At 35.0% G+C, this 26,936-nt stretch overlaps 4 protein-coding genes and 1 pseudogene across 4 annotated transcripts; 2 read left to right on the top strand and 3 right to left on the bottom strand.

Annotated features, from left to right (window-relative positions):
- The first annotated feature begins 119 nt into the window (after positions 1-119).
- On the top strand, positions 120-1,795 carry LOC18108382 (uncharacterized; annotated as a pseudogene).
- A 152-nt stretch (positions 1,796-1,947) lies between these two features.
- On the bottom strand, positions 1,948-3,318 carry LOC18108381 (uncharacterized). Its single transcript, XM_006371289.3, has 2 exons — positions 2,728-3,318; positions 1,948-2,519 (listed from the first exon to the last, which is right to left on the bottom strand). Exons 1-2 carry the CDS (start codon positions 3,176-3,178, stop codon positions 2,026-2,028), a joined length of 945 nt encoding a protein of 314 aa, XP_006371351.2. The 5' UTR covers positions 3,179-3,318; the 3' UTR covers positions 1,948-2,025.
- A 121-nt stretch (positions 3,319-3,439) lies between these two features.
- On the bottom strand, positions 3,440-6,057 carry LOC18108380 (uncharacterized). The gene is made up of 4 exons (XM_006371288.3): positions 5,382-6,057; positions 4,874-4,932; positions 4,337-4,393; positions 3,440-3,842 (listed from the first exon to the last, which is right to left on the bottom strand). The coding sequence occupies exons 1-4, from the start codon at positions 5,913-5,915 to the stop codon at positions 3,686-3,688; spliced, it is 807 nt and encodes a 268-aa protein (XP_006371350.2). The 5' UTR covers positions 5,916-6,057; the 3' UTR covers positions 3,440-3,685.
- A 2,474-nt stretch (positions 6,058-8,531) lies between these two features.
- Positions 8,532-14,009, top strand: LOC18108379 (DEAD-box ATP-dependent RNA helicase 57). The gene is made up of 12 exons (XM_006371287.3): positions 8,532-8,745; positions 8,835-8,958; positions 9,066-9,178; positions 9,325-9,416; positions 9,886-9,982; positions 10,186-10,266; positions 10,337-10,575; positions 11,444-11,638; positions 11,717-11,807; positions 12,412-12,534; positions 12,777-12,927; positions 13,398-14,009. Exons 1-12 carry the CDS (start codon positions 8,665-8,667, stop codon positions 13,604-13,606), a joined length of 1,596 nt encoding a protein of 531 aa, XP_006371349.2. The 5' UTR covers positions 8,532-8,664; the 3' UTR covers positions 13,607-14,009.
- Positions 14,010-15,834: 1,825 nt separating this feature from the next.
- LOC18109755 (probable aspartic proteinase GIP1) lies at positions 15,835-17,391 on the bottom strand. The gene has a single exon (XM_006387981.3). The coding sequence runs from the start codon at positions 17,330-17,332 to the stop codon at positions 15,995-15,997; it is 1,338 nt and encodes a 445-aa protein (XP_006388043.3). The 5' UTR covers positions 17,333-17,391; the 3' UTR covers positions 15,835-15,994.
- Positions 17,392-26,936: the final 9,545 nt, after the last annotated feature.

Below are 26,936 nucleotides of genomic sequence, written 5' to 3'. Positions count from 1 at the left end.
CATTGGGAATTTTTAGACTTTGGTACTAATTAATATAGAAAACAGCATAATAAAGCACAAGTAATATAAAATTTTTCTAAATAGTATCACTGATTTTACTTAGAGTCATTTTGTCAGTCATGTTCCAGAATTCAATCCGTTTAAAAGTGTGTCCGTGGTTGTTTTTCAAAATGCTTTTCATTCAAAAATGTATTAAAATAATTTTTTTTATTTTTTAAAAATTATTTTTGATATCAGCGCATCAAAATAATCTGAAAATACCAAAAAAATATTAATTTGAAGTAAAGAAAAAAATAAAAAAACTTTCAAATTTTTTTAAAAACACTTTTAAAACACAAAATAATATGAAAATACTAAAAACATATTAATTTGAAGTAAAGAAAATATAAAAAAGCTTTTAAATTTTTTTAAAAACACTATTTTTAAAACGCAAAAAGAAATACCACCTTACATTTCTGCCTCTTACTCTTGCACACCTCACAACACATAACTCTTGTTTTTTGAGATATTCGTCTAGTTGTGAGTTATCTTTTCTTTTTTTCATTCGGTATCCAGAGCAGTGTTTGAATGCTAGAACAAAGCAGAAAAAGGAGAAAATATCTGGTATAGATCAAGATGAATTATTATACCCTTCAATTTTAGCTGATCCAGAAAGTTGTTTCTGTGAGTTTAGAGGGTTACAGATACACCATAAGATATATGATGCAGAATCACAGGCAAATGATTCATCACAAAGCCACACTCTTTCTCAAGTTCCTCATAATATATAATTCTTGGAAGCTTGGTCTTCCTATGATCATGTTACATGGATTTGGAGCTTCTGTCTACTCTTGGAGTCGGGTTATGAAGCCTTTGGCTGAGGTCACTGGTTCCAAAGTTATTGCCTTCGACAGACCAGCTTTTGGATTGACGTCAAGGGTGGATGTTTCCACACATTTATCAACTCATGTCCCGGTACTCGCACTAACTTTACGTCTATCCTTCCAAAGCTGTGTAACTTTGGGTAACTGCATATCTTGAAAAATATATATTAAGAAGTAATGAGTGAGAAATGAAGACAGTGAGATGAAAGGCATTTGGATGGATTGGCCATTTTTTGGTTCACAGCATCCCTACTAGTCAAACTAGCGAGGCTCCTTCATCTCTAATCCGAATTGCTTAGGAAGAGCTGGCCGAGGGATGGAGCATGGAAGATTAATAAATGGGTCTGTGGGGGACTTTTTTCTCAATGAGGATCTCTCTACTTAGAATTTCTTGGTGTCTTCTTGTTGATTGCCAATGAGTCCAGTTGTATAGCATCATTTTTTGAGTCGTGAAAGTACTTTCAGCTTTGTCACGTTAATTATTGATTTTAAAAGGTTGAATGAAATGCTGATCCTTTTGTCTTCGCTGACGGATAATGGACTCCCAGTTTTGATCATCACGGGTGACAATGATCGAATTGTTCCATCCTGGAACGCCAAGGGACTTTCACGAGCTATACCTGGTTCTTGTCTCGAAGTAATTAAGAATTGTGGCATTCTTCTCATAGCTTGTATGTATTTGAGAAGCTGATGGTAGATTCAGATGAGAACACCTTGTGAGCTAGGTAAAGTAGCATTCAGATTCGACTTGGACAAAATATTCAATTCCTCAACTCAGAGAAACAATTAAGAGTGATATTCTTACCACAACCTGGTCATGCCATGCTTTTATTCTTTTTGCCTCTCTTGGTGACTTGAAATTCATGCTTGGATTTCTTTTCAATGATATTCAGGAGCAGGTTATTTACACTGGATAACTGCAGCTATTGTCTCATGAGGCGCATTTAATCAAAAGTGGGAACGTGTCAGAAGATTTTAGTGATGTGGATGGCTAGAACAGGCTATCATCATTAGTTCTCCTAGAATTGAATGAAAACTTTTTTGTTCTCTGTATCAGGATCAAAATGAAATGAACACTCACAAATAAAGCAGAAAATAAGGGACAACCAATTCAAATTCGATAGCATTGTAGCACAATTACAGGAAACTGGAACCCCTTTCATCAAAAAGGAGGATTTGTTGTTATTGTAAGACTAGGATCATGTAAGCCAGTCAGAATATCAAATCCTGACATAAAGTCATCACCAAATATGACAGCACCAGCGGCCAAAGCTCCAGCACCAACTCCCATCGCCAAACCAGGTCGTGGACCTCGGGGTCCAGCTGCTGCTACTGAAGATGGCATATTTATATAATCTGTATTTGGAAGAATAGTTGGCATGTAACCAACATTAGATGGTGGAGGTGGTGGTGGAGGAGTTCGAGATGGTTGATAGCTTGGACCAGCTGCTGGTGGGTAACTTGGGCCACCTACTGATGGATTGGAATAATTTGCAGGGTATGGCAGTGGATGATTGTATGCAACACTTGATGAATGGTTTTCCGGTTGTCGGAGTGAACCTAGAGGCAGTTCTGAAGGGAAAGCTTTCCCTGACCCTTCAGTAGGTAGTGTAATCTTGTTGTTGTGGTCCATGAGCATAATCCCTCCTTCGTTGCCTGTAACGCAGTTTAATTCAACAAGTGCATGCCAAAATTCAATCACAAGATTGTAGACGATAATCCAAGCTCTATATCAATATTCAGGTTGTAATATGCTCCCTCAAAATAAAAATGTAAAACAGACAGACACTGGTCCTTAGAGCGCAATCTGAAGTAAGCAATTCAGTTGGGTGAGTTTAAGAAAGACTTCTCCCAAGAGTATTACCTGGGTATGAACTTGACTGTTCCCTTTCCTCGGAGATATGAATTGAAACGTCTACAAATCCTTGAGGTTTACTGGAATTTCTTTTGCGTAGTTGATAGCTCCCTACTTCTTCAGTTCCTGGCCTTGAGGCCTCATTGCTGTTGCTATACTTTGCCAGGAATTCTTTGAGGACCACAGTCGCAGTCCCTTCAAGTCTTTCTCTCAGAAAAATGGGCTCCCTGCTGTATACCTCAACGTGCAGTGCCATATCTTGAAAGTCTGAATCATCAAGCAAGGTAGCAAACTTGGTTTTCCATGTGGGATTCGCATTTCCAGAGGCATCGATCTTGGTACAATATTTGTTCTTCGGATCAATCCAGCCAACAGCAAACCATTGAAGCTTCCAAAGTGAGGAAGTGCGCCGGAGTCCTCGAGCAGAGATCAAGCAAACTTCAACCCAAATTTTACCCATGCCAAGCAAGTGCAGAAGACAACTAACGGTTAGAGAACTTTTCCTGTATCAAGGCTTTATTTCGATAAAGTTGCTTTGGAAAGGAGAAAGTGAAACCGTTGGGCGTTATCTTTTAGGCTACTTTACTTTGCTAGAGAGAATTCTTATCCCTAAGCATAATTAAGGGGTAATCTTTTGCACCTTTTTCTCCTACAAAGTGCAACACAGCTAAGCAAGAATCTGTGTCTGACAAGAAACCGCATGCAAAGTGGTCCCGGGGGGTGAAAATCAACAAATCTCATGTCTGAAAAATGCTCATAGTCAATGAATCAACAGTGCCTCATCAATAAATAATAGCATACATGAACGGCTGTAGTAAAGGTTCACGTTTGTACACAGTACAGACATCATCGAGTGAACGATATTGGCACATTGCCATTCTTTCAATGAAATCACTCGGGTCCAAACCCTCTTGACACTTGGTCCGCTTGACTGTTTGATGCTCGAGTATTTGGCATTCTTCAAGGACTATGAAGACTGACGTAGCGGCGGAACCAGCAAAAGTTTTCGACCAGCATATTTAACCGTCTGATCACCTTCAATGTGAGTTGAAAGAGTCCTTGTATACATCATTGTAGTTGAACCCATTATGTCATCTCCAAATCCACAGGCTTTGAAGAACAGCCTGACAAAGGTTAGGTAAACCATTGTTAATGGCTAAGTTTTCATGCATATGTTCAAAGTATCTGAACACAATATAAGGAAAATAATAAATCATGCTTTTATCCTCAAACAGGATTTCTACAAGTTCATATATATCCACTGTGTCAAAAGAACTGACTGCATAAATTGAGTCTGGGATTATTTTTTCTCCCAATTCCATTTCTCAAAACCACATTTGAGCCGTGGGTAACTAGTTGGATTTGCCTATGTCCTTCAAGGGCTTAATCTTGTCATGGTGAGTGAGTGACTCCTATCTCTGTCTCTGCAACCCATTTCCCTTCTCCATTTGCTGATTTTTTATTTGAAGTCAAAAGGAAAATAATTGGACATTTTTAAAAATATATTTGTAGATACACAAGCCTTTGAGAGATAATTTATATGAACACGCAGTACCATAAAGATCTTTCTCGCACTCATTGCAAGTATGTGGCTAATATGGAACTTCAATGCAATTACCTATCATTGGCCGAGCAAAGGGCTGCAATGTCATAAATATCTCTACTTGTGAGTATTCTGGAAGACAAAAAGGTAAATGTTAGGCTCCAGATCGAGGGAAAACATGATAGAAAAACTGCTACATTTAAATTTTAAAGCTGAGGTGCTTTTTGATGTTCCAGAGAACTGATATGCAGGTAATTGCATCAACAGGTCTTTTCCACTCTAAAGAGAATAATTTCTCGATTCCTGAATCTGAAACTCGTCATCGAACATTAAGGACCAACAAAAAAAAAATCAGATTATCCTGGAGAGGCCAATAGAACTTGATGCCAGAGACTAGAATATTGTCATTTCAACAGGAGCAGTGTATTGCTAAATGTAACAAACAAGCAACATTGCCACTGATGGAAGCAGCACATCAACAAACTTTCATGCAGCAGCCACTTATAGATTTCCTTGAGATTGGTAAGAATTAATGAACTGGCTAATCTTTATTTGTGCAGATCAATCATTGAAACTTTATACGTAAATATAGAGAGAAAGTTCTTGACTAACCTAATGATCCTTTTAACTATCATCGTCCCAATTCCCATCCCCCGTAATGAAGGAATAACCTGGGAGGCACTGAAACTCAATTATATGAATACAAGTGAAGTTAACTATCCGGCTTTCGCCGATAATATTTATGCAAACTGGAAAATTTATGGACTATGATATAATGTATATATTTAATTTGTCGATATTCCCTTATAAATTGGTTTCTAGGTGCCAAGTTGAATGACTATATATTTGCAAAACAAATGGAGACTTCACAAGGCTTCAAGATTTCAATCCACCAATAAATAGTTCAAAGATTGTGGAAAGATAATTATCAAGAACAGGAATTCTGCTTTGGACCAGAATTACCCAAATTCAGACATAACAGACAAATTACTAGACCACAGAATAAGGGAAAGGCCCTTGGAAACAATGGATTGCGTCCTCTACCATAACTAGCAACTTAAAAAGAATCTCAATTGGGATTGATAAACAGTGAGGAAAAAGTGTAATCACACACACATACCATGACATCAAAGATGGAAGCAGTCAATCCATGATCAGAAACAGCACGGCCAAATCCCACTAACATGCCAGTGGAAGGTGAAACCACAGGCAAAGGCACCACCCTGTGCAACAAATCTCCCAAACCCAGCACGGGAGGAGTCTCTCCTTTACTGGGTTCACGCTCATTTCCACAATCATCATCACTAGCCAAAACATCTTCTTTATTGCAAAAGACAGAGACAAGGAGAGCACTGTGAGAAAGAGCAATGCTTAGTCTCTTGATGTCAACAGGCTCAACTAGTTTTCCCATCTTGTCCATCTTTGGAAACCTGTGGCAGGAGTGGTTACAGCTGCCGTAGAGGTTTCTCAGTTCTTGAGGGTTTATGTGAGAAGGGTTTGTGGATATGAAAATGGGTATTCTAGGTTTTAACTTCGTTGATACTTTGCTGCTGTATTCCTTTCTAGTTGCCCATCTTATTTCCGTGGCCTTGATGCCACCATAACCACAACAAGCCTTCATCTTTATGGTCACTGGAGCAGCAGCAGCATCCATCCTCCACTACTCTCACTCTAAACCACGATAAACACATCCATCAAGGTATTCAGAATATGAGGATCGGGAATTTTGGATGGATGGGTGACAGACAATTCCAGTAGGTCAAGCGTTTATCTTTTATTTCGTTACTTCTCATGGTCCCTTTTTCCAGCACGTTTTGAGAGTTCGGAAACACTTGTTAACTCGTGTTTTTAAAAAAATTTAATTTTTTTTATTTATATTTTAAATCGTTTTGATATATTAAATTTAAAAAAATAAAAAAAATATTATTTTAATATATTTTAACATAAAAAATATTTTAAAAACAATTGCAACTATAATTTTAAATTGACCAACCTAGATTAGATTATTATTTTTTAATATGAAAAATTAGTTCATTGTTTCTGATATTTTTTTTCTTTGAGAATTGATTAATATAATTTAGTTAATTTAATAAATATAAAAATAATTTAGATGATAAATAAAAATATAATTTGATTCATAATACATTTTTAATATAATATTTTTTAATAAATATTAAAACAAAAATATATTAGATTTATTCAAAACTCATATTAACCTATTAATGGAATATATAATCATAACAATCTTATAAAAAATAAATTTATTGTTTTCAACGAAATATTAAGAATTAATAATAATTGTTTTTACTTTTTAGTCTGGAGACCATTGGATTTTAGCTAAACTACCAACATCTGTTAACAAAATGTGTTTGCAGATTCATCTTTTACAGAGATCTGTGCTCTCTGTCTTCTGCCCCTCATGAAGATGAGCATATCTACCCATTTGCCTACCTTATCTTTCCAATTTTTTCTTTGAGAGATTTGAAGTTGTACTTTGCCTTGCAAATCACTTAAAGGCTGCAGATTGTTTTCACTTCAATGATGAGTATTTGACGGTGTGGTTATGGTTGTTTTTCAAATAACTTTTCATGCTAAAATATATGTTAATAATATTTTTTTATTTTTTAAAAATTATTTTTGATATCAGCACATTAAAACGATCTAAAACATACAAAACATATTAAATTTTAACAAAATTTTAAAAAAATGTTGGCTGAGCATGGTTGCTTTTGCATGTGGTATGCTCAAACTTACAAGACAAAATATGATTTTGATAGTTTATAAGAATCAATCTTGAATCACAAAACAGAACCTTATAAACAGTATTCTTTGGATAAATATGATTTAATATGATTGTTTTTCAAAAAAGATTTTATTTAAAAATATATTAAAATAATATTTTTTATTTTAAAAAAAAATACTTTTGATATCAGCACATCAAAACGATCTAAAAATACAAAAAAAATTAAAATAAAGAAAAACATAAAAAAATTAATTTTTTTAAAAAATATTTTTAAAACACAAAAATAAATAAGTTATTAGTCCCTGTGAAGTTTGTTAATTGTTTTTCTAGGAATTCAATCATGATTTTCAATACTCTTAAGATAAAAATAAAAGGTAATATTTATTAATCTAATAAAAAATCACTAGCAAAGTAACACGAGCCACCTAAAAAATTAACAAGTTAATTAAATGATAAACTGGTACTCTCATTCTTGGGATATTTTGGATATTCCAAATATTTTTAGCACTTTAGCCCTTGTACTTCTTTTTTATTTCATTTTATTCCCTAGATCTAGTAACATAGAAAAATAGAAGAACTAGTGAGGAGAAAGAAAAACACTAAAATTCCTGTCTACATGGTAAAATTGAGCTTTTCTTGATTGCCCTATTTGTTTATATATTTCAAATTTTTTTTTTAAATTGATTTTTTTTTATTTTAAATTAATTTTTTTAGAGTTTTCAAATCATTTTGATGCGCTGATATCAATTTTTTTTTTAAAATAAAAAATATATCATTTTTGATATATTTTTGAATGAAAAGCATTTTGAAAAGCAACCGCAAACACACTTCCAAACAATTTGATTTATCAAGCTATTATATGATGGAAAAGACTAATCTAGAATTAGATTGATAATTTATATTTGTATGTTGATTTGATAGTTTTAAGCTTTCAAGTGAACTAAAATGGATTTTACAATTTCAATTAGGTTTTTAAGGTTTTTAGGACATGTTTAAGGTTTTTTTTAAGGAAAATATCCAAAAACTTGAATTTAGGGAAGCCAAAACCGGCAGTGATAAATGACACATCACCTCACAAGACCACATATTATCTGCTCTTATTTCTATTTTTTTTTTAATTTTAAAGTTTGACCTATAGTTTAAGCAAAAATAATTAATTAGTCCTCATGGTTTAAAAAATTATTAGTTAGTCTCTATATTTTTATATTTATTTGTGATTTAATCACTCTGTCTATTTCATGTTCTTTTTAAGTTTATTTTGGGTTTTTTTATTATTAACAATGGTGAGAAAATAAATAGTTATGATGGAAATTTGATGAGAAAAATACTATTAAATGAAGCATGATCAACACTTATAAAAGGACTATTTAATCATTTGTGATACTACAGGGATGGATTTATTTATTTTGATAAACTATAAGGATTAAATTATAATTAACTCATTAAAAATTAATTTGATACATATTTTAAGACAAAAAAAACTTAGGGTTTTTAAACAACGTTGCCGTTTAAGGCGATTACAAAATAGCCATAGCCACAGGCCCACAGGTACAGTCTGAGAAATAAACCCTAAACCCCTAAAACTAGAAAAAACCTCTCTCCGCTGCTATTTGCCTGCTCTTTCTTAATCTTAAAATTCAGCGTAAACAAGCTTCAAAAAATGGAGAAAGACACCTCCTTTTTACTCACTGGCATCAAATTCAATAAGAAGAGGTTTGCCGGTGATTTTTCCCGCTTCAAGGTAACACCTTTATTTATTTTTATTCTGCTTTTGGTTTTGGGGATTTAACCTTTAATGTTTATTTTGTGATCCAATTTTAATTTATTCAGAAGAGAAAACAAAGAAATGATGATAGTCCAGTGGATGATTTGAGCTACTTCAAAAGAGAAGATACTGAAGCAGAGAAAGTGGTAGTTTCTGTCAATAAGAAGAGGAAGAGGAAAACTAAAGCAGGTTATTGATTTTTCTTTGTGGGTTTCAGATTGTGAATTGAAAGGGGAAGGTTTTTACTTTTTCTGATTTTGGGCTTTGTTGGTTGTTTTTTGATTTGGTGGATATAGAAAGGGTGGAGGGGTTCAGTGTGTTTAAGGGTTCAGATTCGGTGCCGGTAGTGACCGATGAAGGAAGTGAACAGGAGGAAAATAATCAGAAGGAATTAAATAGGCAAAATGAGGTTGGTTTGTCCTTTTTTTTTCTTTTTTTCTTTTTACAAAATTATAGTTCTTGTCATTGTATGTCATTATTATTAGTATTATAATTGTGTTTATTATGAAATCTGTGTTTGTGATTTTCCTCTTCTTTAATTCTTGTTGAGGTTAGCGGGATTTACGTTTAAGGAAGAAGTATGGCATCCATGTCTCTGGAAACAACGTTCCATCCCCTCTGCAAAGTTTTGCAGAGTTAAGCACAAGGTGGTATTGTAGCTTTATTTTGTAGCCTTAATGTAGATGGATATATAAACAATGATTTTGATTTCATGTTGCCACGGTTTAGCTACTTTGGTAAATGACACTGGTGTAGTGTATTTTGTGTTCCACTACACTTTTTTATTTTTTTGGAATTTATTCGTAAAAGCAATTCTTTTCTTCTTCAATTGTTGCCTTCCAATATCTGACGTGAGATAATAGTGCTATTGGTAGACTGAATATTGTCATCGTTGTAGTTGTTAATGACATTCTAGGGTGTTGTGTTTATCATACATTTGTTGTGTGGTCCATCATCTTAGACGTCTTATTGTCTCTCAGAGGACACCTTGCTCCCCTTTATTAGCTCTCAGTAGTACCATGAACATGTCTGCCTCTCTGCCCTTTTTGTCACTTTCGAATATATTTGTTGCTATTCTCTAACTGTAGATGAAAATTTACTTTGATTCACTTGCAGATATGGATGTGAGTCATATTTATTGCACAATTTGGTAAAACTTGGATTTAAGGAGCCAACACCAATTCAAAGGCAGGCTATTCCAGTCCTCCTATCTGTATGGACTTCTGTTTGACTATCTTATGGTGACCAATGATTTTTTCATTTATGTTTTTTCCCATTTAAATTTAGTTAAAAGGAATATGACAGGTGTCTGTTAGAACTGTGCTAATTTCCTTTAGAACTTTGAAATGTGTTCTTGAGAGATCTTTTAGTATCATTGCCTATCCTTTTGACTGTTTTCTCATCACTGTTTTCCAGGGTCGGGAATGCTTTGCAAAAGCGCCAACTGGATCTGGGAAAACTTTGGCTTTTGTGTATCCCATGCTCATGAAATTGAAGGTACTACTTATTTCTTTTTACTGGGAGAAATCTGATCCTTGAGCTTTTCTGATCAAAGTTCTATATGCAGCAACCATCAAAGGATGGGATCAGAACTGTTATCTTGTGTCATACACGAGAGTTAGCAGCTCAGACAACCAGGGAGTGCAAGAAAATGGCTAAAGGAAGTAAATTCCGTATTAAGCTAATGACCAAAGAGCTTTTGAGAAATACTGATTTCACAAAGCTACCTTGTGATATCCTTATATCAACACCTCGTCGTTTACAGTTATGTATCTGCAAGAAGAAGAAGAAGATAGACTTAAGCAGGTGACTGCTCTTTCTTTTCACATTTCTCGAAGAAATATTTCTCTTAGCAATATTAATACTATCTAAGAATCTTAGTTTATTTTTTGAAATTAGAATATTAAGATTACTTAGTTAATGCTCTTAGCATTGACTGTTCTTTCTTTCCACATTTCTCTAAGCAATATTTTCTTTCTCGCTACGATGATATTGGTTACTATTCAATGCTACAGTAAATATTATAATTGCTTCGGAAATCCCTATTTATTCAAACCTAGCTTGCTGCAATCCTCCACGGAACACAAATCTAAAGTTGGCCTACACCACTATTACTTTTATTGTATAGATAAATAGCTGTTCAGTAGGTTGGACAAGAGATTGTCCAACGTAGAAGGACCTTGATAGGAATAAGAAAAATGAAGCATTCAAGAAATAACCCCTCCAGTCCATGAGGTCTGATTGGCACACCCCTGCAAGATGTATTACTCCATATAGAGCCTCAAAGCACTTCTATCGTATACTAATTGGTTGGGGAGTATAGCTTACATGGGTATGGATTTTTGCATTTTTACGTGTTCTTTTAAGAAATTAGTGTGAACTTTTGTTTTTGGTGGGTAAGGTTGGTCCAGATGGATTGGGATGCTGAGAACATGCTCCAGATATTTGAACTGGGTTTAAGAAACAAAGATGAGCTTTTCTTTTGTTTTCATTGGAAATGCACATCTATGATTGCGTCAACCAGATATAAATGTTACTCAGATTCTAGGTTATTTTAAGAAAGAAAGATGTATTGGCAACTTTAACCTTAATTTGTAAGCACTGTCAATTCTAGCAACATCTTAGCAAATATGTTAGCATTGAGGCACTTTACCACATAAATGTTGCTTTGCAGGGTTGAGTATCTTGTTCTCGATGAATCTGATAAGCTATTTGAGCGCAGCTTGTTAGAGCAGACTGATTCTGTGGTGAAAGCATGCTCTAACCCATCGATAATACGTTCTCTGTTTAGTGCTACCCTACCTGGTTTTGTCGAGGATGTTGCACGCACTGTTATGCATGATGCTGTTAGAATTATTGTTGGTGACAAGTAAGTATGATGATTTCCTCTTATTAAAGAGTAAATCAAATTCCTTTGACATGTATCGTGTATTTGAAATTTGAATAGGAATGCAGCTTCTGAATCTATCAAACAAAAATTGATATTCGCTGGAAGTGAAGAAGGAAAACTTCTTGCACTCCGACAAAGCTTCGCAGAGGTATGCTATGCTGCTGATATCCATGCGGTTGAATTTTCCCCCCTTGGTATTGAATTTGTTGAGTCAATATTAGGGTGGAGCTATGGAGTCAGAGCCAACACCATGTAGTCATAGAAGTGGGAGGGATTGCATTTGTTTGTGTATTCTGGAGTTATTCATTACATAATCCAAGTTTCGTTGTGTTTTTGTTTCTGTCTTCAGAGGGGATTTCCTATTTGGGTTCAAAATTTGAACTGAATCTAGCATACTATCTCACATATTATTGAGATGGACATTATCTCCGTTCTTTTGTTTGATAAAAGATGAGAAATGTATTTAAGTTTTGGTTAATTGTGAACTAAATATTAATCAGTTTGAGATTGTTTAGATTTGTAAGCATATTGCTTGTCAGAAAAATGCAGGTTTTACTGTATTTCATGTAGTTTGAATTTTCAGTGAAAAATGCCATATAGTATTTAAACCTAGCATTGTACCTGGCCAGATTATTGTTGAGTATTTTATACTGTGCCTTATCTTTATTAAGCTATTTCTTCGAAGTGTTATAATAGATTTTTATTTTCTTGATCAATTCATCATTTTTGCTGCATCTCATGCTTGGCAGTAGAGTCTGAATCCACCAATGTTGATCTTTGTTCAAAGCATTGAGCGAGCAGAAGAACTATATGGAGAGCTGAAATTTGACAGCATTAGAGTTGGTGTTATTCATTCGAATCTATCACAGGAGCAGGTAGGAGTTCCATTTATATGGTCAAGCTTGCATTCTTTGGTAATCAATAATGTGAAGAAGGAAAATCAAGGAAGATCCTGGTGCTCACTCTTGCAGGGCCTTCCAGAACTCTGCTGAATCTGTTTCATTGTTTGTGGCATTTAATATTATAGATTCCTGTTACTTAGTTATCCTAGCACTTAGTTACTTAGTTATCCTAGCACTTATAGTACTTTACACTAGTCTTTTTCACTTGAACTCAGCGAGAGAGTGTAATCGATGACTTCAGAGCTGGAAAGACATGGGTTTTGATTGCAACTGATGTGCTTGGTCGGGGTATGGATTTCAAAGGTGTCAAGTGTGTAATTAATTATGATTTCCCAGATTGTGCTGCTTCATACATTCACAGGATTGGTATGTTTCTGAACCTCTGGATACACTCCTATGTCTATATGTGAGGTGATTGCATATAAGTTCATTAAAGTCTGACAAAAATGGAAGAAGCCATAACCATGTTGTGAGCACCAATAATAGTGAGACATTTTGATCCAATTTATCAATCTGTTAGCCTTAGGCATTGAACTGTCATTTATTTTAAGAAGATCCCTTAATTTCCTCACTTCACTGTGCCTTGAGTGTCTTTAATTCTGATTTTGTATGATTTTCATCTGATAGTCCCTTACATCTGTTTCAAGTAATTGTTTTTAATTATAGTATGGAATTAAATTGCCTCTGATTTCTGAGTCCTGTGGATTTCTGGCATTCAAAGAGCTCTTAACACATAATTATAGAAAAACAATAATTGTTGATTCATTTACAAGGGTTGTGTTTTTGTTGACAAATAGAAATCTAATGCTGCTAAACTTTCTTGATTTATCGAATAGGTCGGTCGGGCAGAGCAGGGAGGATTGGTGAAGCTATTACTTTCTACACGGAACATGATATTCCATATTTGCGAAACATAGCTAATGTGATGACTGCTTCAGGCTGTGAGGTTCCATCTTGGCTCACGGATATGCCCAAAAAGAAGTGGAAGAAGCACTGTCCACGAAGAGAATCAATCTCAACAAAACCAAAAGATGAGGAAGAATGAAACAGTATTGAAGCAAACCTAAGAGATTTTTGTGTGTTGTTTTTCGGAGACAGGGTAGCAGTCTGCTGCTTTGAATCTCTGCCACCATTTTGTCCCATGATTCGCACCTATAGCTTGTTGTCAATCTTAAAGAATTAAAAGTTGTGTTTACTTTCAGAAAATAGTATTTTAATTTACATCTCTAGTTCTTCTATTTATTCTAAACATGTTTTTCCTTAGAGAATTAAGGAAACATGGTTATTAAATATATTTTTAATATCCTAGATGGTGTTTTTCAAGTTGAGACCTCCCAGTAACTTGTAGTTCAAGGGAGGTTTGATGAATGGTTTGATTTAATAAATAAATGTGTACGTGTGTGGTAAATGAAAGCATGTTGTCATTGTGACATGTTGACTTTGAGCAATTTATTGACTCTTTATTTTCTAACATTTGTTATAAAAATTTATATGGTTTTTATTATAAATATTTTTTTATTATAATTAAATGTATTAAAATTAAAAATAGTATTGTTTGTGTTATAAATATTATTATTTTTACTATAATTAAAAGTATTAATATAAAAAATAGTATTATTAATATCATAAATAGTATTATTATTTTTATTAAAAAAGCAATAATAGATTTGATTAAATGGTAGAATTATAAATTATTATTATTATTATTATTATTATTACCATAAAAAAAACCATAATTTTTTTTAAAATAATTAAAAGATATGAGAACTTAGATAGACAAATTAAATATTATTATTAATATTATAAATATATATGTTTGGTCCAATATTGTGCAGGACCCAAAATAGCATTGGGTCCTATTCAGATAAGACCCAAAATAACCTTGGGTCCCGGCCAGAGAGTCAGGACCTAATTTTTTTATGAACATAAAAAATGAACCCGCAACGTAGAGCGAGCCTCCTTACTAGTTTAAATAAACAATGTCACTATAAAAAATATCCTACAATCTTAAGACTAAATGAGTTTGCATGTATTTATTATATGCTTGTTTGTCAAATCTAATTATATTATCTAATTATTTAGTTTATTTAAATTTGTGATAACATTGTTTATAAAAACTAAATTATAAACTTGATACTTGTTACATTTTTTATGCTAAATATTGTTTATTAATTTGTATGTTGAAATTTTAATTTGTCTACTATATTTTTTTGTGTTTTGAAAGTTTATAGCTAAATTTAATTATAGATATTTGAATGTTATCTTATAAAATGATCATGACTTCAATACAAAAGAAGATTAATGCAACTAATGTTGCTTCGATAAATACTATTTTAGTATGGAGGATTTTATTATCATCTTTTATGGTGTATAGTAAGAAACTTGAAAAATTCAATAGATTAAATTTTAAAAAATAAAAAAAAATGTAGTTTTATATGATGACCTTAAACCTGATAAAATTCTTATTTGAAGAAGCACCAAAGCTTTTAAATAATGAATCTCTAATCTCATCATTGTGACAGCTTGGATGCATGGAATCTTAGAGATTACATCTTGAATATATTGGAAAACATATATACTATATAAGATGTATACTTCAATAAAAATGTAAAAATACTTTGAAAAGCTTTAGCAAGAAAGTATAAAGTTAAAAATGTTGGTATGAAAGAATTCATAGTTCATAAATTTCGGTTAAACAATTTTTATTTATGTGAAGAATTGTTAAGAATTTGTTTATAAATATAATTAATGAGAACTTTTGAGATTAAATTTAAAGTGAATTCCATTCACTCCTACAATAGGCTTTTGTTTCATTTTCGGTTACCGACAGTTTGGATTTAAAACAAAATAACTTAAATAGGTTTTTTGTTTGTCTTTTAATTTTTAAAACGTAGATGATTTTCACCAATTAAGACATGGAAAAGATGAAGGAGAAGACAATTTGTCTGTAATTTACATTTGTTGCCTTCTGCCACCAAACTTACGTTATAGTGAGGAGATTATTCAACCTAGCTAGCTAGTTGTTGTGTGTTGTTTCCTCCTTCTCTACCATCTATCTAAAATTGTTAAAATAACTCTAATTATCAGAAACATGAATATTTTAGAATCGACAGCCAAATATTTGAAGTTTTAGGAATTCTCTCTAGAAATTCTAAGAATTGTGTGCTAAAGTTGTAACTTATACATCATCTATAAGCTACGCACACCTTGTACGTATATATTGATGCTGGTGTAGCTATATACAAACTCTTTTTTTTTTTTTTCTAATTTCTTTTAATATATGCATCCTTTTCTTCATTTATTTGAGAGCACGAACTCTTATTACAAAGCTAGAGTGGCCTGTCTTTGCCCCTTAGCTTAACGAAGGTAGAAAAACTCAACGAAAGCATGCATACAATACATGATGCATGGATGATATAAATACATAATCTTTTTAGACTTTTCTGGTAGGAAATTTGTAGTCGGCGCAATTGGTCCCCTTGGACAAAATTGATGAACTGAAACCCAGTTTCTTTGACTGTAGATCGAATTGTAGCAAATTGTCCTCCAACTGAAGACCACCAATCATGATCGATGGGCCATCAATGGCCCCACCATCCACAACACCCAAGCACCAAAGATCAACACTCTTCTTTGTAACCCTCATCATAGAGTTCGATCCAAACATCTTCCAAACCACATCTTGTCTATCCAACACAAGTTCGATTATTGGTACAGCCGGTCCCATTTGTGTAGTCTTCACAGCACTCGCAGGGTAGCAGACACTGAATGGCTTAACAGGCTTTGTTGTAGTAAGATTGAAAGCAGAGGAAGCTGCTTCCCTCAAGAAAGCCAGAGTAAAAGCCTTGTAAATAGAACTCTGTAACTTTGTGTATGGCACAACAGTGCTGATCCTGGTCCCCCCAGAACCAGACTGAGCATCAATGGCCAACAGTGTTTTGTTAAAAGTCACCATCTTTCCGTTCACTTTTATGGCAGTCAGCCCCACATAATACTCAGGAGAGAGAGTGTGGGTATTTGGAACAGCATCTCTTCCAAGCGGGTTAAAAATAAGAGGAGTGTAAAGAAGTGATTTTGAGAGGTCAATTCCATGCAAGAAATTATAAGGCCCTTTACTACCGAAAAGAGCCACACCAGGTTGAGAGATGGATCCTGACAAGCACATAGCAAAACAATTTGGAGAGGAAGAGAAGGCTTTATTGATCTGTACTGGGATTGAGAGGTTTGAGTTGCCCAGGGAGGCTAAGCCAGTTACACCCTTAGCCAGGCCTTTCAGAAAACCAGTTCGAGCACAGGAAAAGATGAAATTATCGATCGAGGAAAGAGAGCCTAGGGTATTGAGCAAGGCGAGATAGTCAACAAGGGCGTCGTTGAGGCCATTAACTTTTTTGTAGTCAACAGGTTTGATGGGGTTATCGGGGAGGAAGAGGAAAGAGTTGTTTGCACAATTTGGACCCGGTGGACCGTCGCAAATGTCCACGCAACCATAAGAACCAAGAGAATTAGCGATGGAACTGTTACAGGGGACATGTTGGTAAGTAGAGGAAATGTAGTCGTCGCAATTTACCCAGCTGTATGTAGCACCAAGATCCAAGAGCAATTTGGTGGGCATGAGAGGGGTTTTTAGGTATGCAGTGATGATATATTGGCTGGTTGAATGGTCCTTCTGGATTGGCGTTTGGAGGGGCGTTTGGAGGGGAGGAGCTGCTTGAGAAGGGATACACGATAAGAGGAAGAAAAAAATCAGAAGAGGGACTGCTAGCTTTGCCATTGATAATTGTTTGGAGTGTTGTTGAGAGCAGGACTAATTATGATCTAGATAATCATGTGAGAGTCATTTATAGAGTTGGCATGGAGTCCTGTGTTACATTGGAAGTACGTGCATGTTCTGTTCCGCCGGCGATGAATCTCAAGATCTCTCTGTGTGCTGCACATGACGGCATACCGCTTAGGAATTTTGCCTACTGTAATTGATTTGACTCGGATAAAGAAGCAACTTGTAGCATTCTGTGAGTGTGTGTCTTCATGGATAACACAACATGGTTTCCTAAAGTTGATATAAATGATTAGTTAAAAAATATATATTGGAGAAACGTATTTGACTTTTCGTCAATGCAGATATATTCCCTAATTTTGCACATTTGTATTTTTTTTTGGTAATTTATATATTCTTTAATTAAAACTAGGTTTGCAAAAATTAAAAAAAAAACTGTTCATGCCATGGTGGTGTATTTATTAGTTTAACCCGCTAATCTACCTATACGAAGGTGAACAACAAAATCATTGAGATTTAGCTAGTGTTTGGCAAAGTTGCTGGTTGCATGTTTGTCAAAAAAAAATTTAGTATTTAAAATTAATTTTTTAATGTTTTTGAATTATTTTTATGTATTAATATAAAAAAATTTAAAACATATATTATTTTTAATGTATTTCTAAGCAAACAATACTTTAAAAAGTAACCACTATCAATATTATAGAATGTATATATATGGGAAATATTATAGGCATACTATATAGGAAATATTATAGTCATACTCTTGTGTTGTAATCTCCACCATTACTATTGTATATTGCCCTACACATATATATAGAAAAGGTTGGCTAATAATAGGTTAAGCTTCCTAATTATTCTCAACTTGGTATCAGAACCTTCTGCAATCAGAATTCTTATTTCCTCTCCCTATGGACTCTGCTGTTACTGCTGCCTTCTCCCCCCACCAAACTGGCGGTGCAGCCCAGCCGGCCAGCCATTCAGAAGCTGTTGCCAATGGTTCTTTCTCCCATCAGCAGTAGCCCCAACCTACAGAGCAGAACCATGGTTCCTTCTCCCATGTTTCTGTCGTCCTACTTCACATCATGGGGACAATAACTCCTTCTATTGTTGCGTTGTCCAACACTCATCAAGTGGTCTCATTGAAGTTTATGAACACTAACTATCTCTATTGGTGAATGCAGATGAAGCCATATCTTATTGGTCAAGATGTTTTCCACTTTGTCGATGGCTTAGTGTCGTGTCCTTCCTCTCATGTTTCTGATAGTTCTGATGGCTCTTCTTCGGCAATCAACCGCTATTTTCTTCGTTGGAAGCAACATGATCAACTTATTTTAAGCTCGTTACTCTCCTCTCTCTTCATAGACGTCCTGCATCTTGTGGTAGATTGTCAGACTTCTTCTTGTGTTTGGCGTATTTTTGAGAAAGCGCTCATTTCTCCGTCGAATTCTCACATTATGCAACTTCATGGGTCTTTTCAAGATCTCTAGCAAGGAGATGCTTTGGTTGCTCCATACATGCAGCACACCAAGTCATTATTTGATGAATTGGCTGCTGCTGGCCGACCCTTTTCTCTTGAAGACTTCAACCTCTATATATTTCGTGGTCTTCGTGGTGAGTTTAAAGACTTGGTAACTAGTCTCGTGACCAAGGCAGAACCGCTGTCATACGCTAACCTTCACAACTATCTTCATACTCATGAGTTTCTGCATAAGACTTCTCTTCAATCCTTGGCTATAAATTCACCTTTACTACCCACACCATCTCTGCTGCCCTCTGCTCACCTTGCCCAGCACATCATTACCCTAATTTTAGCAGTAACAGAGGTCGTTCTTACGGCAATTAGATCTCCAACAGCAACAGGTACAACAACCAACACAAGTATGATTTTCATGGTTCTCATTCCTCTAATCCCACGAACTGGAAGTAGGGTCATTGGCAGCAACCCAAACGACCTACTACTAGTGAGCAGTGGACTCCTCACCGATCCTTTGACCAGAACATGAAGTGTCAGCTATGCTTCTCCTTCAGCTACACAGCCCCACAATGTGCTCAGCTTCGCAGTAGTGGTCACCAGCCCTCTGCCCATCTTGTTGATGGTATCGTTTCTGCCCTACTTGGTTCCCAGACACTAGTGTGAACCAACACATTACGCCTGATCTTGCAACTCTGACTGATTATGCACCCTATCTTGGTAATGATCACTTGCATGTTAGTGACGATAAGGGTCTTTCCATATCACATATTAGGCATACCATGTTACGTTCCTCTAAACGCACCTTTACATTATCTAACGTTCTCCATGTTCCTCACATTACCAAACCATTGCTATCTGTTTAAAATTTTTATCATCATAATAATGTTTATTTTGAATTTCACGCCTCTATGTTTTATGTAAAAGATCTCACCACCAAAGCAGTTCTCATTTCCGATCAGAGCAATGATGTTCTATATATGTTCTCTCCCTTCTGTCACCACCATTTCTCAAGCTTATTGGTCTTCTTGAATCTCTACGACTGCTGATCTTTGACATCATTGATTGAGTCATCCTACTTCTACTTCTCGTAATTTCAATTTGTTAGTTTTTAAAAATAAAATAATGTGTACTTCTAGATGCTCTTTTGTTCAATGTCAAGCTTGTCCGTTTGACAAGTTTTCACGTTTGTCATTGCGACATACGAGTCATAAACTACTGCCCCACTTAATTTAATATTTAGTGATGTTTGAGGCCTTGCTCCTATGTTTTTCTCTGATGGTTTTTGTTACTTTGTTATTTTTATCAATGCGCATACAAAATATATATGGTATTATCCTCTTGTTGTAAAATCCGATGTGTTTCCTATATTCTAACGTTTTCAAGTGTTTGTTGAAAGTTAGTTTTCCCGTAAAATTAAATCTGTTCAAACTGATTGAGGTGGTGAATATCATAAGTTAAACAGTTTCTTTCGAACTATTGGTATTCATCACAGGTTAATCTATCCTTATACGCATAAGCAAAATGATAATGTTGAACGTCACCATCGCTATATTATCGAAACCGGTCTTACCCTCTTAGGCCAATGTAGTGCTCTGTTACGATTTTGAAATTATATGTTTGAATCATTAGTATATCTTACCAATCACATGCCTACTCTTGTCCTTAAAAATCAGTCTCCTTTTGAATGTTTGTTTAATCGTACTCTTGATTATAATTTTCTACGTACTTTTAGGTGTCTTTGTTTTTTGTTTTTGCGTCCATATCATACTCATAAGTTGGATTTACATTCAACTCCATGTGTGTTCTTAGGTTGTAGTTCCTCTCATCTTGGTTATCGTTGTCTCGATTTCGTATCTTAATGTATATATGTCTCTCATTATGTTCGTTTTCATAAAGGTGTATTTCCTTTTGTAAAATCTGAGTAGATAGCCCACCCACCAGGCACTCATTCCCAGTCCACACATTTGCCCACCTTGATTACCCCCCTAAATTTTCTCCCTACTAAGTCGCCAAACACCACACCCAGCAGATCTGCCACCCCCTCTAGCTTCACCTACACAACCCCACCATTCCCCACCCTTACTTGCCACTATACCACCGCTACCCAGCCCTGCCCCTATATCACCATCTGCATGTTTCTCTAATTATCATTATGCAGGAACATCTTTACCTCCTTTAGAGTTGTATAGTTCCAGGTATGTCACTACAGCCACCTCTGATTCTGCGGCAGGTTCTCCTACATTTGTTGTTGTGAGCTCTGGTCCTTCAACAGATTCTCTTGCAGGTCTGCAACTCTTTGTTGATCTCTTATCTTATCCTCTTCAGTAGCTCCCATTTTAGATTCTTCTACCCCTCGGTCTGTTGCTCGTCAGCATCTGATGGTTCTTCATCCTCAGTTGCCGAAGACTACCCTCCTCACAATGTCTACAGCCACCTCTGCTGCTCCTTACTATTGGGTAATGTTTTCTCCTACTTGTGAGCCGCTTACATTCTTTAATGCTTACAGGTATGAGGAGTGGCGTGATGTTATGCGCGATGAAATTCAAGTCTTACGCTTTAATAACACCTGGTCCCTAGTTCCTTTTCATCATTCGATGAATGTTGTTGGTTGCTAGTGAGTGTATGAGATAAAGTGCCGTGTGGATGGCAATGTTGAGGGGTATAAGGCATGTTTAGTTGCTAGAGGCTTTACTCAACAAGAAGACATTGATTATTCTAAAACTTTCAGTCCAGTTGTTAAGCAAGCGACAATCAGATTAGTCTTCTCCACTATGGTCTCTCACAATTGGAAGATTCATGAACTTGATATTCATAATGCCTTCCTCAATGGTGTTTTTGCTGAAGAAGTCTACATAAAACAACCTCCAGGTTTTGTTGACTTTGCTCTTCCGTCTCATGTGTGCTGGTTGCATAAGTCTTTATATGGTTTAAAACAGGCTCCACGAGCATGGTACACTCGTCTGAGTGATTTTCTTCTTTCTACTATCTTTCATGCTTCCAAGGTTGACACCTTCTTATTTATCTTGTCTGTTGGTACCGATATCTTCTATCTTCTAGTTTATGCTGATGACATTCTGCTTATGGGTAACAACTTTGAGATTACTTTAAATTTTGCTTTTAATTATCCTCATCTCTTTTAAAACGAAGGCCATATCAATATAAAAACCAACATTTTATATGCAAAGCTAACGAAATGAAAAGTTCATATATCTAGATTACTATCATTATGCGTATAGGTAAGCTTCACTTGAACTTCAGAAAACAATTGAATATGCAACTATTATACTAGGCTTTCCTTCTTTAACTGGCACTGTTTTTTATTTAGTTAGTTTTAATTTTATATATATATATATATATAAATAATATAATTGTATTATAATTATAAACAAACTCAAATATTTGGATTTTTTATGCGCTTCACTATTTTTTAACTTATGTCCATTCTTTTTATTTTTATCTTTAATTTTTTTCTTTTGATTGAATCCTTTTATAGCCTAATTAGATTAGACTAAGTTTGAAACTATGGTAAAAAGATCATATTCAAAAATAGAGGATTGAAATGTAAAAATCAGAGAAAATATATGGTTAATCCCAAGTTCATGATATTTTTTTTGTCTAAAAAGTTCATTTTGTTTATTTTTCAATCTATTGGTTTGAGAGAGTAGCGAGAAACTCACCAGATGACAACGAATGAAAGAAAAACTTGTCGGTTGGTCATATTCTAGCGAATTTTTTTTTTCGATTTAAAGTTTTGTTTATCGACAAATTTAGGGGTGTTTTGAGTTGAAAGAATGATTTACTGAGGTTTCTAGGGTGTTTCTTATGTCTTTTTTTTAGGTTGAAATAGGTTAAAGAATACAATTACAAACCCACAAACACCCCATCCTGCTATTTCTATAGCCCCTAGGTGGGTGAAATCTGGGCTAGCAGATGACGCGTTGTCTGCATTGTTTTTTCAAATAAGAAATGGTGAACAACATTAAAAAGAAGAAAAATAATAAAGGGGTAGTCGCATGCACCTCTACATTTAACAATTTTACCAACAGAGTATTCTGTCGGTATTTATTCTACCATTCTATTGACGTGAATTTTTACAGATTGATTCATGGATGGAAAATGTCCGTTGGTAATTTCTTTTTTGTGGACATTTCTGTTCGTAAAACAAACCCGATAAAGCATTTGTGGGCTGTGGTTCACCGCACTAAACTGTTAATTTGCCAGCTCCAGTTCCCTGCACCGGACTGTGAGCGTCGTGTGAAATGCTCAGACATCATGTGCTGAATATATTCCGCCCATATATTCTTCGAGATGTATGGCAGCATGAAATCCTTCCAAATCGCCATGTCATTCTAGTATGATAGAGTGTTTTCTCTGACATATTTTTTAGATTGTTTTTGCACCTCATACCAAAAATCACACAACCTACATGATACAAACATATTCTATATGTGTTAATGACAAATGAAATTTTAATATTTAAAATAAAAAAATTATCGTATTGTTTTCAATGTTCCCTAGTTGCAACGTGATTCTCCCAAACCTCCTTGCAACATTTCATTTGCTCTATCCCACTCAAATTTAGCCTTGCATTAAAAATTTATAAAAAAATAAATCAATAATTTCAATAAAGTAAAGGAATTAACATAAAAATAACTAAAATTTTAAGTTAACATTAACCTTAAATCTTGTAAATCATGCATCGACATGAGATTTCCAATCAGGATGTTTGGAAACTTGGATCCATTGAAACAATAGAATTTTCATCGACAATTTAAACACCAATGTTATTACTCGGGCAACCTTAATGTTTGTGAACCTGAAAATTGATAAATTTAATGAAATATTATTTGTTCATAAATTGTTAAACATATACCAGCTCAAAGCAAAACAAACTTACAGTGAAAGGCCGTTCTTCCAATGAGCCTCGTACTTACGGGTGAATGGATCCCGCTGTGAAGGGACACCTCCTCTACGTTGTGAAACTGCACTTGAAGAGGCAGCGTTGTAAGTCGACGCAGGTGCCTCTTTTTGGTCGGCACGTAATGACACGTTATTGTCATCATTGCTGCTAGAAGAACTGGTTGCGATCATGTGCTCACGATATGCAATTGATTTTCCCCTATGCATCTACATATATTATTCAACTTTGCATAACCAATTTCGATTTTTTTTTAAAAAAATTTGGCAGCACCTCCCATATACTAGAAACTATCCAGAATTTTTAATCCTCCAAATATACAACATATATGCCACAAACCAGTTGATTTTATTTTATTTTTACCAATAATTTTGGATTATTCAATTTCATCTCATTTTCAACATGAAAATGTTTTTAATCCTAAATTGACAAGAATTTTTTTATAATTAAATTTAATCCTATATATTTAATTGATATTTATACTACAAATTTGACAATAAAAATTAAAATTCAACATAACAATAAAATATTATTGCAATGTAGACAATAAAAGAGACAAAAAAATAATACAAAAACAAATATAGGCTTTAGGAATTAAAAATTCTTACCTTAATGGTGTGCTGACTTTTAGAGTTTATCTACATGTGATAAAACAAACAAAAAAAATGAAAATATATTGTTAATAAATTGAAGAAAAGAAGAAAAATAAGAAGAAAATACGTCCAAAGATTCACCACATATACTTGTTAATTGTGTTGAGAGAAAAAACCTTAAATTCTACTACGTGGGACTATAATTTAGGAGAGGATTGAAGTAGGAGATGATTTGAGAGAGTGAGAGTGAGAGAAAAAAATAAACTTCTAGTGTCCTCGTTGGGTTTTATACTACATTTTATCGAGGGAATCACTGATGAAAATTAAATATTATTTTAAATTATTCCGTTGGTGATTCCCTCGGTAACATCACCTTGAAATTTTTATTTCATACTAAAATTTTCAAAAAACCCTCCAGATTTTTTAAGGATCATCCGTGATTCTGTTTGGAAAATTGTAAATACTACACGGTCAAATATGCATTAATTATCAGTGCATTGGAATTCGCAGTCTATCAGCAATTCCCTCGGGAACTTGAAACTCACTTAGTGGACTTTAATTGCCATCACTGATATCAGAAGGGGAACAATTCCCTTCGTCTTTGGAATACACCGATGGTTTTCAGTCCATCAGTGTTTTGCATAGTGAACAGTGTAGGGAGGAGATGAACAATTCCCTTCCTCTCTATAATACACCGACGGACATGAATCATTGGTATTTCCATCGGTGTTGTGGATTGTGACCAGTGCTAGGGAAGGGGAACAATTCCCTTCGCCTCTAGAATACATCGACGGACCCGAACTGTCGGTATTTGCATTAGTGTTGTGGACTGTGAGCAGTGCCAGGGGAATGGGAACAATTCCTTTCGCCTGTTTAATACATCAACGGACACGAACCGTCGGTATTTCCATTAGTGTTTTGCACAGTGAATGATGCCAGATTGTATCTATATTCCCTATTTATCCATCATGAAAATACTTAAATTGAAAGCTACACGTACAACACAATAACATAAGTTCACATAACAATTATATATATATATATATATATATATATATATATATATAAAACTTCTTTATTAAGAATTTCATCAATAACTATTATATTATAGTTTATGGCATTTTACTTTCTGGTTTGATAGTTAATTAGAATTGTCTTCTTCTTCCTTAAATTGTTGTGCAAGTTGTTGATTTTGGCCAAAATGACCCAAAAATCAGAATTGGAGGAGCTATGATGATGATGATGATGATGATTGTCGATACACGACGTCGGGCGACGGCTCCCACTTTTTTGTTTATTTAACAAAAAAGGTTTTTTCTCGATTAGGGGAAACAAAGATTTTATTGGAGTCGCCATCTAGTAATTTGAGGGAACTAGAAATCCCAAATTAAACACTGGTCCCAGAGATTCGGGTACGGGGTTAGTTATGATTAAGGGAAGGTAGACACCACCCTTAAAACATCCTTTCAAAAGAAAGGTTACCCTTACTTGTGTGTTTTTATTTGATTCAAATGCGATTATATTTTGGGCTTATTTGTAAATTTTTGTAAATGATTAACGTCGGTCCCTAAAAATAGGAGACACGTTAAAAATGACATCAGTCCCTAAAAATTAGAAGACTCGTCTAAAATATTGACGTTTGTCCCTAAAAAGGAGAGTTACGTCTGGGTTACCAAAAGAAATAATGGATATAATCCATTATATTTTGGGTTTATTGGTAACTTGTTTTTTAAAAATGGTTAACGTCGGTCCCTAAAAGTAGGGGACGCGTTAAAAATGACATCAGTCCCTAAAAATTAGGAGACTCGTCTAAAAACTGACGTTTTAACCATAAAAAGGAGAATTACGTCTGGGTTACCAAAAAAAATAATGGACATAATCCATATTTGGTATTTACATTTTTGACATCAGTCCTTTTCAAAAACAAAGAGACGTGTCGACTTTGGTTTTTATATTTTTTTACGACATGCAAGAAAATTTACAAGCATTTATATATAAAAAAATATCAAAAATACCAGTAGAAACCCAAAAAATTACCTGAGTGGCACTGTATAGGTAAAATACTGAAATACCCTCGAAGTTCTCCGAAAATTACGAAAATGCCACTGGCGGCGCGTGTGGCTCACGCGCGGCTACTGTTGGAGGCGGCGAAATTTTCCGGCGAGATTTCTGGCCAAAAAATGGTTGATTCTGGTAGATCTGAGGGTGAGGATTCTGATGGTGGTGGTCTCGACGGTCGCTGATGGCTGAAGAGGGAGAATCGTCGGTTTGAAGCTTCGGTGGCCGGCGACGATCGCGGCCAGATGAGGCGGAGAAAACGCTGAAAAAGGCCGGTGTTTTGCTTTGTAGGAGGTTGGCGACCTTTCTGTGGTGGTTTGGAGGCTTGAGACGGCAGGAGATGGGAGATCGGAAGAGAGAGAGAGAGTCGCCGGCGAGAGGAGAGAGAGGCTCTGGTTTATACTACGGTGTGAACGCTAGCACGTTACACCGGTGCAGCTGAAGCCTGTGATCCGTTGGATCTCTGATGAAAAGATCGTGCAACTGTGATTGGCTTGATCTGCAGGTTGATCGGACGGTCCGGATGAGCAGCGTTTTGATCGGGTATGACGCGGTGTA

The sequence above is a fragment of the Populus trichocarpa genome, chromosome 19, assembly GCF_000002775.5.
Source record: "Populus trichocarpa isolate Nisqually-1 chromosome 19, P.trichocarpa_v4.1, whole genome shotgun sequence".
NCBI classification, from domain to species: Eukaryota; Viridiplantae; Streptophyta; class Magnoliopsida; order Malpighiales; family Salicaceae; genus Populus; species Populus trichocarpa.
Note: the sequence above shows the minus strand (reverse complement) of the source record. Positions and strands in the feature narration are given on the sequence as shown.

Excerpts from the sequence above, each read along its gene's own strand:
- LOC18109755 (XM_006387981.3), bottom strand. The coding sequence starts at position 17,332 with ATGGCAAAGCTAGCAGTCCCTCTTCTGATTTTTTTCTTCCTCTTATCG.
- LOC18108381 (XM_006371289.3), bottom strand. The coding sequence starts at position 3,178 with ATGGGTAAAATTTGGGTTGAAGTTTGCTTGATCTCTGCTCGAGGACTC. Across the intron at positions 2,520-2,727 it reads ACAGTCAAGTTCATACCCAG|GCAACGAAGGAGGGATTATG; the intron begins GTAATACTCTTG and ends ACTGCGTTACAG.
- LOC18108380 (XM_006371288.3), bottom strand. The coding sequence starts at position 5,915 with ATGGATGCTGCTGCTGCTCCAGTGACCATAAAGATGAAGGCTTGTTGT. Across the intron at positions 4,394-4,873 it reads ATAGTTAAAAGGATCATTAG|AATACTCACAAGTAGAGATA; the intron begins GTTAGTCAAGAA and ends TTTGTCTTCCAG. Across the intron at positions 3,843-4,336 it reads CTTTGCTCGGCCAATGATAG|GCTGTTCTTCAAAGCCTGTG; the intron begins GTAATTGCATTG and ends AACCTTTGTCAG.
- LOC18108379 (XM_006371287.3), top strand. The coding sequence starts at position 8,665 with ATGGAGAAAGACACCTCCTTTTTACTCACTGGCATCAAATTCAATAAG. Across the intron at positions 10,576-11,443 it reads AAGAAGATAGACTTAAGCAG|GGTTGAGTATCTTGTTCTCG; the intron begins GTGACTGCTCTT and ends GTTGCTTTGCAG. Across the intron at positions 12,928-13,397 it reads TTCATACATTCACAGGATTG|GTCGGTCGGGCAGAGCAGGG; the intron begins GTATGTTTCTGA and ends TTTATCGAATAG.